At 41.4% G+C, this 13,127-nt stretch overlaps 1 protein-coding gene across 1 annotated transcript; it reads left to right on the top strand.

Annotated features, from left to right (window-relative positions):
• Positions 1–341: 341 nt before the first annotated feature.
• On the top strand, positions 342–13,127 carry LOC115144148 (gastrula zinc finger protein XlCGF57.1-like). The gene is made up of 3 exons (XM_029684932.2): positions 342–561; positions 682–844; positions 11,303–13,127. Exons 1-3 carry the CDS (start codon positions 388–390, stop codon positions 12,904–12,906), a joined length of 1,941 nt encoding a protein of 646 aa, XP_029540792.2. The 5' UTR covers positions 342–387; the 3' UTR covers positions 12,907–13,127.

The raw sequence follows: 13,127 nt of genomic DNA, 5'->3' as shown, positions 1-13,127 counted from the left end.
CCAGCTGTTCTGAGCATGCTCTGAGAACAGGCCCTTGAATACCTCTGGCACTGCAGCTTGGTGAGTGTTGACTTGATTAAAAACCTTACTGATGTCTTCACAGCCTAAACATATTAATCTGATTGAAGGAGTTTTTGTTTTTGTTTGGAATATTATAAGTATATATATATATTATTTTTGTCTTTTTTTTAATGTATATTTTATTCTTCACTTCTCCCTAATATGTTGTTAAGGTTGATCCGTTTTCACCCCATCCAGTAGCTGGCGACTTGCACCTCTAACGTTGTTGCGGACCGCCATAATTCCATAGAAAAAGAAAAAAAAATCCGTGACCCGGAAGTAGTAAAATATTATTGCTGGCTTGGCTTCAGAGCGGCGCTAACAACCATGTCGAGCAACGAGGTTTTTCAGACACAATTATGTACTATTATGGAAATATTCGTTGAATCAGCAGTAAGGGAGGTGTCGAGACTCCTAGACGAGTGCTTTGTTGCTGTTATGGAAAATGAAGAGAATAGTTTGCTAAAGAGAGAAATGACACGCGTGAATAAAACCAACACGGTGAGTTCGTCATTTAACTGTAATTTATTAAAAGCTTCAGGCATTAACGATGAGGCAGTGACTGTGTTTTGAATTTTCAGTAACGGTATCACTAAGTTCAATTTACTCTTCATCTTTCAGAGAAAGTTTGCATCATTCATGGAGGTGTTGAGTAAAACCTCGATAGAGAAAATAGCACTGCTAACGTACGTGGTCGAATCGGAAGTGAGAGTGGTGGAGAAAACTGCTCTAAACAGGCCTCTCCGTCTGGCAGGATGGAGGACGGAAGAAAAACCACAAAGGGGTGAGTATGTAACGTATTTTTGCTAATGGTGGTTATGTCCCTAGTACCATAGAAGGAGCACACAGTGACCGTTGAATCAACATTTCCGTTTCATGTGTAACAGCCCTTTCTTCAATTTTTGCCTAAAATTACATACCAAATCTAACTGCCTTTTAGCTCAGGCCCTGAAGCAAGGATATGCATATTATTGGTACCATTTGAAAGGAAACACTTTGACGTTTGTGGAAATGTGAATTGAATGTAGGAGAATATGATACAATAGATCTGGTAGAAGAAAATACAATGGGAAAAAAAGTTATTTTTCTACAATCTTTGAAATGCAAGATAAAGGTCCTAGTTCGAGCCATCACTGTGGTTGTAATTCCGATGGTGTCCACATGATGGCAGCAGTGTGTGCAAATAACTTGAATTATAAGCAAACTACATGACATTTAGTCACATGGGTACATTTGGGCAAATCGTGAAGGAGACATTTGCATTCAAATGAACATTTTCTGCAAGAATATTGTCAAATCTGTATACTTGGACGTTGATATAGCTTCTCCAACAACCAGTTTTCATAACTCTGAATATTATAATTTTTGTCCAAAAGGAAAAGGCATGCTGTTGCAAAAGGTTAGCACCTACATTTTGCTATATATACAGGGTTTCCGGATGCTCCCATAAAGCCCAGCTCTTTGGTTATTTAGCTAGCTTTGTTTGACCCCGATTGGTGCTTAATTGACAAAGATACAGTCGATCAAATGAAGACCGACCGCGTCATCGGCGTGCCATGAAGGCGCTCTAACCAAATTTGGTGTCCTATAGGATATACTACACCCCTAATGATATAGTGAAGTCTTGTTACGTTCTAGGATCTCAGAGGAATGCATACAAACGTGATTTGACTGGTTGAAACAACGTTTGGGGTTACGTTTTCACAGATTCCTTTCTTTGCAAGTTGAACGAGTGGAAATACAAAATCGATCGTGCATGCTATATGGACCTTTTTAGGATATGAAAAATTATTTTATCTAACAAATTGACACTTCATGTTATCTCTGGGACCCTTTGGATGATAAATCAGAGCGAGGGGCGGCAGCGTAGCCTAGTGGTTAGAGCGTTGGACTAGTAACCGGAAGGTTGCAAGTTCAAACCCCCGAGCTGACAAGGTACAAATCTGTCGTTCTGCCCCTGAACAGGCAGTTAACCCACTGTTCCCAGGCCGTCATTGAAAATAAGAATGTGTTCTTAACTGACTTGCCTGGTTAAATAAAGGTAAAATTAAAATTAAAGAGCAAGATTTCAGAATGTAAGTATACATTTCACCTTCCGATGTGAGTTTATCAAACCTATTGCAGTGAAAGTGTTTTGTTGTTAGGAGTAGAGGTCGACCGATTATGATTTTTCAGCACCGATACCGATTATTGGAGGACCAAAAAAGCCGATACTGATTAATTTTTTTGTAATAATGACAATCACAACAATACTGAATGAACACTTATTTTAACTTAATATAACACATAAATAAAATCAATTTAGCCTCAAGTAAATAATGAAACATGTTCAATTTGGTTTAAATAATACAAAAACAAAGTGTTAGAGAAGTAAAAGTGCAATATGTGCCATGTAAGAAAGCTAACGTTTCAGTTCCTTGCTCAGAACATGAGAACATATGAAAGCTGGTGGTTCCTTTTAACATGAGTCTTCAATATTCCCAGGTAAGAATTTTTAGTTTGTAGTTATTATAGGAATTATAGGACTATTTCCCTCTATAGCATTTATATTTCATTAACCTTTGACTATTGGGTGTTCTTATAGGCACTTTAGTATTGCCAGTGTAACAGTATAGCTTCCGTCCCTCTAGTTAGTGCGCGCTAACTAGCTAGCCATTTCACTTCGGTTACACCAGCCTCATCTCGGGAGTTGATAGGCTTGAAGTCATAAACAGCACAATACTTGACGCACAACGAAGAGCTGCTGGCAAAACGCACGGAAGTGCTGTTTGAATGAATGTTTACACGCCTGCTTCTGCCCACCACCGCTCAGTCAGATGCTTGTATGCTCAGTCAGATTATATGCAACGCAGGACACGCTAGATAATATCTATTAATATCATCAACCATGTGTAGTTAACTAGTGATTATGATTGATTTTTTTGTTTTTTCTAAGATAAGTTGAATGCTATCTAGCAACTTACCTTGGCTTACTGCATTCGCGTAACAGGCGGTCTCCTTGTGGAGTGCAACGAGGGAGAGGCAGGTCATTATTGCGTTGGACTAGTGAACTGTAAAGTTGCAAAATTGGATCCCCCCGAGCTGACAAGGTGAAAATTTGTTGTTATGCCCCTGAACAAGGCAGTTAACCCACCGTTCCTAGGCCGTCATTGAAAATAAAAGTGTGTTCTTAACTGACTTGCCTAGTTAAATAAAGGTATATATAAAAAAAAAATGGAAAATCGGCGCCCAAAAATACCGATTTCCTATTGTTGTGAACTTGAAATCGGCCCTAATTAAACCGGCCATTCCGATTAATTGGTCGACCTCTAGTTAGGAGCTCTCCTCAAACAATGGCATGGCATTTTTTTCACAGTAATAGCTACTGTAAATTGGACAGTGCAGTTATATTAACAAGAATTTAAGCTTTCAGACAAAATAAGACCCTTATCTATACCGACATTTGTTGTTTCTCTAAAATCTGCGATCGTGACCCAAATTGCTGCTTGATTTACAACTATCCCATCCATGGGATGCCCATCCATAAGATTAATATGTGTTAATATGTGCAACATCAATATTATATAGATCCTCGCTATATGAGTCATGTTAGAATTCCCGCCAAGTGGATTAACGCGAATGACGTATATAAACCTTGGATTACTGATGCTGTTGGGGCTTTGAAGCCACTGGTCGGCCATATTGGCCCTCCCCAGTAAGAGCAGTCCTCCATAGGAATGAATGGAATTCTACAGTATTTCAATTAAATGTTTTAAGGGCAAAATTACATGTATTTTTGTTGTTGTTTCTGTAGTGGGGACAGTAACATTAGTCATTTAAAAAAATATACAGTACCAGTCAAACGTTTGGACACCCACTCATTCAAGGGTTTTTCTTTATTTGGACTATTTTCTACATTGTAGAATAGTGAAGACAAACTATGAAATAACACATGTAGAATCATGTAATAACCAAAAAAGTTAAAAAATCTAAAATATATTTTGTATTTGAGATTCTTCAAAGTCGTCACCGTTTGCCTTGTTGACGGCTTTGCACACTCTTGGTATTCACTCAACCAGCTTCATGAGTGATGTTATGTCTATGTGAATAACTCACGTCGTAGAGTTTGGTAAAATTCAAGCATAATGCTTTTTTTATTTGATTTATTTCACCTTTATTTAACCAGGTAGGCTAGTTGAGAACAAGTTCTCATTTGCAACTGCGACCTGGCCAAGATAAAGCATAGCAGTGTGAACAGACAACACAGAGTTACACATGGAGTAAACAATTAACAAGTCAATAACACAGTAGAAAAAAGAGATTCTATATACATTGTGTGAAAAAGGCATGAGGAGGTAGGCGAATAATTACAATTTTGCAGATTAACACTGGAGTGATAAATGATCAGATGGTCATGTACAGGTAGAGATATTGGTGTGCAAAAGAGCAGAAAAGTAAATAAATATAAACAGTATGGGGATGAGGTAGGTAAATTTGGTGGGCTATTTACCGATAGACTATGTACAGCTGCAGCAATCGTAGCTGCTCAGATAGCAGATGTTTGAAGTTGGTGAGGGAGATAAAGTCTCCCACTTCAGCGATTTTTGCAATTCGTTCCAGTCACAGGCAGCAGAGAACTGGAACGAAAGGCAGCCAAATGAGGTGTTGGCTTTAGGGATGATCAGTGAGATACACCTCAGGTATTACGTGTTACAGGTCACGACATCAGACACTAATCAGACACTCATAATGCACCTCTTTATATATCCTAGATAGGTGCCCCACTAGCGCCATCTCTGGGTTGGCATTATGCCCATTATCTTAACATCTTCCTTTTCATATAGAATTAGCTCAAGCACTTCCTACCATTTTAATACCACAGTGAAAATACCTATTTACATTATCAACAAAATCATTGTCCATCTCTTAAGGAACATAGTGTGTCACACTGGTAGCATGTTGGGCACCTCTGGCATCCTCAGGTCCTCTCCTGGCACTTCTGGGATGTTGGGCACCTCTGGCATCCTCAGGTCCTCTCCTCGCACTTCTGGGATGTTGCGCACCTCTGGCATCCTCAGGTCCTCTCCTGGCACTTCTGAGATGTTGGGCACCTCTGGCATCCTCAGGTCCTCTCCTCGCACTTCTGGGATGTTGGGCACCTCTGGCATCCTTAGGTCCTCTCCTGGCACCTCTGAGATGTTGGGCACCCCTGGGAATCTCGGGGCCTCTCCTTCTTCAGCCTCCTGAAATATTGTAGGTATGGTCGGTAGAGAGAACGGCCCTGGTGGGATCTTCCCCGTCTCCTCATTATGTGTCCTGCCCACACCATCCAGAGGATATTCAGTCTTCCCATGTGGCCCTCCTGTGCCCTATGCTCTCCTGAACTGGGCGTATGTCCTTCCGGTTCATTCCATACTTTCAGCCCTTCCACTTCATATGACCTTGCGCTGATGTGCCCTATGCATGTGCTAAGACCCCATATGGCATCCCTGGTGTGAGGGGACAGGAGCACCCTGACAGCTTGACCTTGTTTTATTACAGGCAGATTTTTTGCATGCTAGTCATAGTAATGTTTTGAGGAGTTCTGACGTGCACGTTTGTGTGCCTGAACATCCCTAATGACCTTTGGTGCGAGGAGCTTGGGGAGCTGTTGGCAACAGAGAGCGAGTGCGTCTAGACATTAAGCACTGGACAGGACTGCTGCCGTAGCCCTCTAGGAGTCCTGCACTGCTTCTTCCATTGTAGCACAACAGCTGTATACCAGGATGTCATCAGCTATGACACCTATTCCTGGCAGTCCCTGAAGTGCATCATGCTGCCTTTGGTGATATTTCTCTGCAGCTGGTTTCACTCAAAGGCTCTAACCTGGTCCACTGGTATCTACCATTGTGGGTCCAAAATGTGGTGAGGTAACTACTCTCTTCCTCCAAATGTACCTGCTAGTAACCATTTTTTGCATCCATAACTGAAAAGATTTGCGCTTATGCCAGGCTTGTTAATATCTATTCAATGGTAGGCATTTAGTACGGTGTCCTACATAAGGCTTTGTTTGGGGCACTTGGATCGAGGCAGACTCTTATTTTGCCAGGCTTTTCCACCACAACCACGTTGCTTATTGACTTAGTAGGTTTGGTGACCTTCGTAATGACACCCTGTTCATCCTTTGAATCAACAGCCTTTATCTTTTCCTTCAGTGGAATGCGAATTTGGTGGGGAAGCTGTTGAACTGGTCTAACAGGCTCATCCACCACCAGGTGGAGCCCGCCAGAGCCCCCACTTCTGAGACCATGTTATTATGTGAATACTCAGGTCGGAGAGTTTGGTAAAATTCAAACATAATCCTTGACTCAGGTATTACATGTTACAGGTCACGACATCCTAATCAGACCCTAATAATGCACTTGTTTATATATCATAGATAGGTACCCCACTAGCGCCATCTCTGGGTTGGCATTATGCCCATTATCTTAACAATGAGGTAGTCACCTGGAATGCCTTTCAATTAACAGTCCGTATTATGGCAAGAACAGCTCAAATAAGCAAAGAGAAACGACAGTCCATCATTATTTTAAGACATGAAGGTCAGTCAATATGAAACATTTCAAGAATCTTGAAAGTTTCTTCAAGTGCAATTACAAAAACCATCAAGCGCTATGATGAAACTGGCTCTCATGAGGACCGCCACAGGAAAGGAAGACCCAGAGTTAACTTTGCTGCAGAGGATAAGTTCATTAGAGTTACCATCCTCAGAAATGGCAGCCCAAAGAAATGCTTCAGAGTTCAAGTAACAGACCCATCTTAACATCAACTGGTCAGAGGAGACTGTGTGAATCAGGCCTTCATGGTTGAATTGCCACAGAGAAACCACTACTAAAGGACACCAATAAGAATTAGAGACTTGCTTGGGCCAAGAAACACGAGCAATGGACATTAGACCGGTGGAAGTCTGTCCTTTGATCTGATGAGTCCAAATTTGAGATTTATGGTTCCAACCGCTGTGTCTTTGTGACGCAGAGTAGGTGAACGGATAATCTCTGCATGTGTGGTTCCCACCATGAAGCATGGAGGAGATGGTGTGGGGTGCTTTGCTGGTGAAACTGACACTTAACAAGCATGACCAGCATCCCATCTGGTTTGGGATTAGTCCCACTATCATTTGTTTTTCAACAGGACAATGATCCAACAAACAGCCAGGCTGTGTAAGGGCTATTTAATCAAGAAGGAGAGTGAGGGAGTGGTGCATCAGATGACCTGGCCTCTACATTCACCTGACCTCAACCCAATTGAGATGGTTTGGGATGAATTGGGCCGCAGAGTGAAGGAAAAGCAGCCAACAGGTGCTCAGCATATGTGGGAACTCCTTCAAGGCTTTTGGATAAGCATTCCAGATTAAGCTAGTTGAGAGAATGCTAAGAGTGCAAAGCTGTCATCAAGGTAAAAGGTGGCTACTTTGAAGAATCTCAAATATAAAATATATTTTGATTTGTTTAACACTTTTTTTGGTTACTACATGATTCTTTGTTATTTCATAGTGCTGCTGTCTTCACTATTAATCTACAATGTAGAAAATAGTAAAAATAAAGAAAAACCCTTGAATGAGTAGGTGTTCTAAAACTTTTGACTGTGTGTCTCTCACACACACCCACAAGTATAGTTTCTGCTCTGACATCCACTGTCAACTTACATAGACAGTTGTTTTTCATTCTAAATCATGTCCAACCAATTTAATTGGCCACAGATAGACTCCAATCACGTTGTCACAATGGAACTGTCCGTGTATCTCCGAGATATACTGTTTGCCTCATCACAATTATATCTGGGGAAGGGTATAAAACCATTTCTAGTGTGTTGAAAGTTTCCCAGAGCACAGTGGTTTCAATCATTGGGAAATTGAAAAAATATGCAACTACCCAGGCTCTGCCTACAGCTGGTCATTAGACCAAACTGAGCCAATGGTCAAGAAGGACTTTGGTCAGGGAGGTGACCAAGAACCCCAATTACCACTCTGACAGAACTACAGAGTTCCTTGGCTGAGATGGGAGAACCTTTCAGTCTCTACACCACTTCACCAATCTGGGCATTATGGGAAGGTGACCAGACGGAAGCCACTCCTGAGGATAAAGGCACATGACTGGAGTTTGCAAAAAGCCATGTGAAAGACTCCGAGCATAAGGCAAGCATTTCTGTGGTGGCAGCAGGGACTGGGAGACTGGTAAGGATAGAGGGAACAATGAATGGAGCCAAATACAGGAAAGTCCTTGATTAGAACCTGCTTCACAGTGCAAAAGCCTTAGACTGAGATAAATGTACGTTGCAACAGGACAATGACCCCAAGCATACATCCAAAGCAATGCTGGAAAGTCCTTGACATACCCAAGATGACTCAAATCTGTAAACGCCCGCGAAGGTGCTTCTACAAAGTATGGACTCAGATGTAAATACTTTTGTAAATTGGATATTTCTGTATTTAATTAGCCAAAATCTACAAACATGTTTTCACTTTGTCATTATGTGGTATTGTGTGTAGGTTAGTGAGAAATGTATTTAATCAATTTGCAATTCAGGCTGTAACACAACAAAAGGTGGAATAAGTGAAGGGGTATGAATACTTTCTGAAAGCACTGGTGTATTAGAAGCAATATTGGTACCATAATTGTCTTAAAAATATATGCAGTTGAAGTCGGAGGTTTACATACACTTAGGTTGGAGTCATTAAAACTCGCTTTTCAACCACTCCACAAATTTCTAGTTAACAAACTATAGTTTTGGCAAGTCGTTTAGGACATCTACTTTGTGTATGACACAAGTCATTTTTCCAACAATTGTTTACAGACAGATTATTTCACTTATAATTCACTGTATCACAATTCCAGTGGGTCAGAAGTTTACATGCACTAAGTTGACTGTGCTTTTAAACAGCTTGGAAAATTCCAGAAAATGATGTCATGGCTTTAGAAGCTTCTGAAAGGCTGACATAATTTGAGTCAATTGGAGGTGTACCTGTGGATGTATTTGAAGGCCTACCGTCAAACTCCGTGCCTCTTTGCTTGACATCTTGAGAAAATGAAAAGAAATCAGCCAAGACATTTACATTTACATTTAAGTCATTTAGCAGACGCTCTTATCCAGAGCGACTTACAAATTGGACCTCAGGAAAAAAAATTGTAGACCTCCACAAGTCTGGTTCATCATTGGGAACAATTTCCAAACATCTGAAGGTACCACGTTCATCTGTACAAACAATAGTACGCAAGTATTAACACCATGGGACCACACAGCTGTCATAACGCTCAGTAATGAGACGCATTCTATGGTGTGCAAGTCAATCCAAGAACAGCAGCAAAGGACCTTGAGGAAACCGGTACAAAAGTATATCGAAGTCCTATATCGACAACCTGAAAGGCCGCTCGTCAAGGAAGAAGCCACCGCTTCAAAACCGCCATTAAAAAAGGCAGACTACGGTTTGCAACTGCACATGGGGACGAAGATCGTACTTTTTGGAGAAATGTCCTCTGGTCTGATGAAACAAAAATAGACCTGCTTGGCCATAATGACCATCGTTATGTTTGGCGTTAAAAGGGGGATGCTTGCAAGCCAAAGAACACCATCCCAACCGTGAAGCACAGGGGTGGCAGCATCATGTTGTGGGGGTGGTTTGCTGCAGAAGGGACTGGTGCACTTCACAAAATAGATGGAATCATGAGGCAGGAAAATTATGTGGATATATTGAAGCAATATCTCAAGACATCAGTCAAGCTTGGTCGCAAATGGACAATGACCCCAAGCATACTTCCAAAGTTGTGGCAAAATGGCTTAAGGACAAGAAAGTCAAGGTATTGGAGTGGCCATCACAAAGACCCTGACCTCAATCCTATAAAAAATGTGTGGGCAGAACTGAAAAAGCGTGTGCGAGCAAGGAGGCCTACCAACCTGACTCAGTTACACCAGCTCTGTCAAGAGGAATGGGCCACAATTTACCCAACTGGTTCTGGGAAGGTTGTGGAAGGCTACCCAAAACGTTTGACCCAAGTTAAACAATTTAAAGGCAATGCTACACTCAATTTGTATTTGGTATGTAAAACTTCTGACCCACGGGGAATGTGATGAAAGAAATAAAAGCTGAAATAAATAATTATTTTTGCTACTATTATTCTGACATTTCACATTCTTAAAATAAAGTGGTGATCCTAATTGACTTAATACAGGGAATTTTTACTAGGATTAAATGTCAGGAATTGTGAAACTGAGTTTAAATGTATTTGGCTAAGGTGTATGTAAACTTCTGACTTCAACTGTATACATGCATACACTACCGTTCAAAAGTTTGGGGTCACTAAGAAATGTCCTTGTTTAAAAACTTATTTTTTTTAAAGCCAAATAAAATAGTTCCTTTTAAATAATATCAAATTGATCAGAAATACAGTGTGGACATTGTTAATGTTGTAAATGAGTTTGGTAGCTGGAAACTACACATTTTTGTTTTTAATGTAATATCTAGGTAGGCGTACAGAGGCCCATTATCAGCATCCATCACTCCTGTGTTCCATTCCAAGTTTAGAATTTTAAACGGCTAATTAGTCATTCGAAAACCCTTTTGCAATTGTTAGCACAGCTGAAACTGTTGTTCTGATTAAAGAAGCAATAAAACTGGCCTTTAGACTAGTTGAGTATCTGGAGTTTTAGCATTTGTGAGTTTGATTACATTCTCAAAATGGCCAGAAACAGAGACCTTTCTTATGAAACTCATCAGTCTATTCTTGTTCTGAGAAATGAAGGCTATTCCATGTGAGAAGTTGCCAAGAAACTGAAGATCTTGTACAACGCTGTGTACTACTCCCTTCACAGAACAGCACAAAGTACATTAGTGTCTAGTTTGAGAAACAGACGCCTCACAGGTCCTCAACTGGCAGCTTCATAGTACCTACAAAGCACCAGTCTCAACGTCAACAGTGAAGAGGCGACTTCGGGATGCTGGCCTCCACGTTGCAATTGCCACCAAGTGGGTTAACCCTACTGGCGGGATGCGTAGGGTGTTTGCATTTCACACCAGCGACCTGGGTTTGCTTCTCTGCCCTGCCGTTCGCTATGCAATTGTTGCTACACAGTGTAGTCTGAGTATTGTTAGGTAGCACAGCCGAGATGGTTTAGAGATCTACTATGACTTAGGTGTGCAGTGTTTTTGTGTTGTATTTTTCTTAATTTTATGTATGTACTGGTTTCTTCATGTCCAAAACCAAATTAACAATGGCCATCTCTTTTACAGGTGAGGGATCTGTCTCTGAGTCTAATCATCATGATGATCAACCTGACTTTGTCCCCCTGTCCTCACCTGCATCAGATGAGGATTTGCTCCCTCAGTTTCATCCACAAGACGAGTTTGATCTTGAACCCCAGAGCCTGTTTGCAACAGACCAAGACAAACGAGACAGACAGCCCTTCAGCTGTTCTCATTGTGGAAAAGATTTCAAGATGAGATGTTTATTGAATAAACACTTTCGGACCCATTCAAAACCCTATAGCTGCTTGCAGTGTGGGAGATGTTTTAGCTTGAAGAGGCGGCTTGAGGAACACTCCATGACACATTCTGGAGAGACACCCTTCAGTTGTTCCGATTGCGACGCAGTGTTTCGCCAGAAACCTGCTTTGCAGTCACACATGAAGCGACACAAAACAAAGAAAACGGTCACATGCACAGTTTGTGAAAAAAAGTTTCTAGGGGAAACGGGACTAGAGAGGCACAAGTGTAGTGGTGATGCACCGAAGACATTCAGCTGCTCTCTTTGCCCAAAGACCTTCAAGTGGAGACGCAGACTGGTCGATCACGAGGCTACGCATTCAGGGGAGAGGAAGTATTGCTGTGAAACCTGCGGCAAACTTTTCTTTACCACTTCAACCTTAGCTGTCCATAAGAGGAGTCATATAGAAAAGGATCATAGCTGTACTGTATGTGGCCAACGTTTCAGCGATGCACCTGCTCTCAGAAAGCATATGGGGGTCATCCATCCTGGAGAAACAAAAGATAAATATTTTGTTTGCGATGTGTGTGGCAAATGTTTTGGCCGAAAGTGCCATCTCAAAAGCCATATGACTCTACATGGGGCAGAGAAACCTTTTTCTTGTGATATTTGTGGAAAAAAGTTTAGTCAAGGTGCTAATCTCAGCAGACACAAGAGAACTCATACAGGCCAGAAATTGTATTGCTGTGACGTTTGTGGTAAAAGGTTCACCCAGTCCGGAACCCTGAAGATCCATAAAATAAGGCACACTGGTGAAAGGCCTTACAAGTGTGATGTCTGTGAGAAAGCCTTCTTTGAGCCTTCCTCCCTCCGGAGTCACAAGAGACGTCACCTTACACTTCAGGAAAAGCTGCAGTCTGGCCCAAAGCTGCACTCTGGGACAATTCAGCCGTCTGGGCCAAAGCCATATGTCTGCAATCACTGTGGTAAAGCCTTCTATGTGAAAGTTTCTCTGGATCAGCATGTGCGCATTCACACAGGAGAGAAACCGTTCAAGTGTGACATTTGTGGGGAAGGTTTTAGGTATCATCATTCACTTAAAATTCACAAGGTCACTCACACAGGGTTGAAACCATATTACTGTAAAGTTTGCGGGAAAGGGTTTATGTACAATTTCCTTAAAGTTCACATGCGCACTCACACAGGCGAGAAACCATTTGAGTGTGATCAATGTGGTAAGAGGTTCAGCCAGAAAGGTCATCTAAAATCTCACGAGCGTGTGCACACTGGTGTCAAAGCATTTGTGTGCAAAGACTGTGGGAATGCCTATGCCTGTAGACACAATCTAAAAGTCCACAAGTGCAAGTACAACTGGAAACCAGCTCCTGGAAACAGTGCAGAGGATTACTGAAGAAACAGGTCTAAGATTAATGGCACAGGGCCTCTGAATAATATGGCAGTGTGAAAACGTTGGTGCTCAAGAACTTACTAAACTAAATGAAACGGCCTCAGTTTTTATGTTGAAAATGTGACCTGCGTGACATTCCACCTTAGGAAAAATCAAATATTTTACAATTGTAGTTAGCTTTGGGCTCTTAAGTACATTTTAATAAACCTCTATAGTCAAACTTC

Source organism: Oncorhynchus nerka, linkage group LG16, assembly GCF_034236695.1.
Source record: "Oncorhynchus nerka isolate Pitt River linkage group LG16, Oner_Uvic_2.0, whole genome shotgun sequence".
Taxonomy (NCBI): domain Eukaryota; kingdom Metazoa; phylum Chordata; class Actinopteri; order Salmoniformes; family Salmonidae; genus Oncorhynchus; species Oncorhynchus nerka.
This window is presented reverse-complemented; position numbering and strand designations above follow the sequence as displayed.

What these genes read in the sequence shown, in the direction of transcription:
- LOC115144148 (XM_029684932.2), top strand. Translation starts at nt 388, where the DNA reads ATGTCGAGCAACGAGGTTTTTCAGACACAATTATGTACTATTATGGAA. An exon ending in GCGTGAATAAAACCAACACG is followed by an intron (nt 562 to 681) that starts GTGAGTTCGTCA and finishes TTCATCTTTCAG; the next exon opens with AGAAAGTTTGCATCATTCAT. An exon ending in GGAAGAAAAACCACAAAGGG is followed by an intron (nt 845 to 11,302) that starts GTGAGTATGTAA and finishes TCTCTTTTACAG; the next exon opens with GTGAGGGATCTGTCTCTGAG.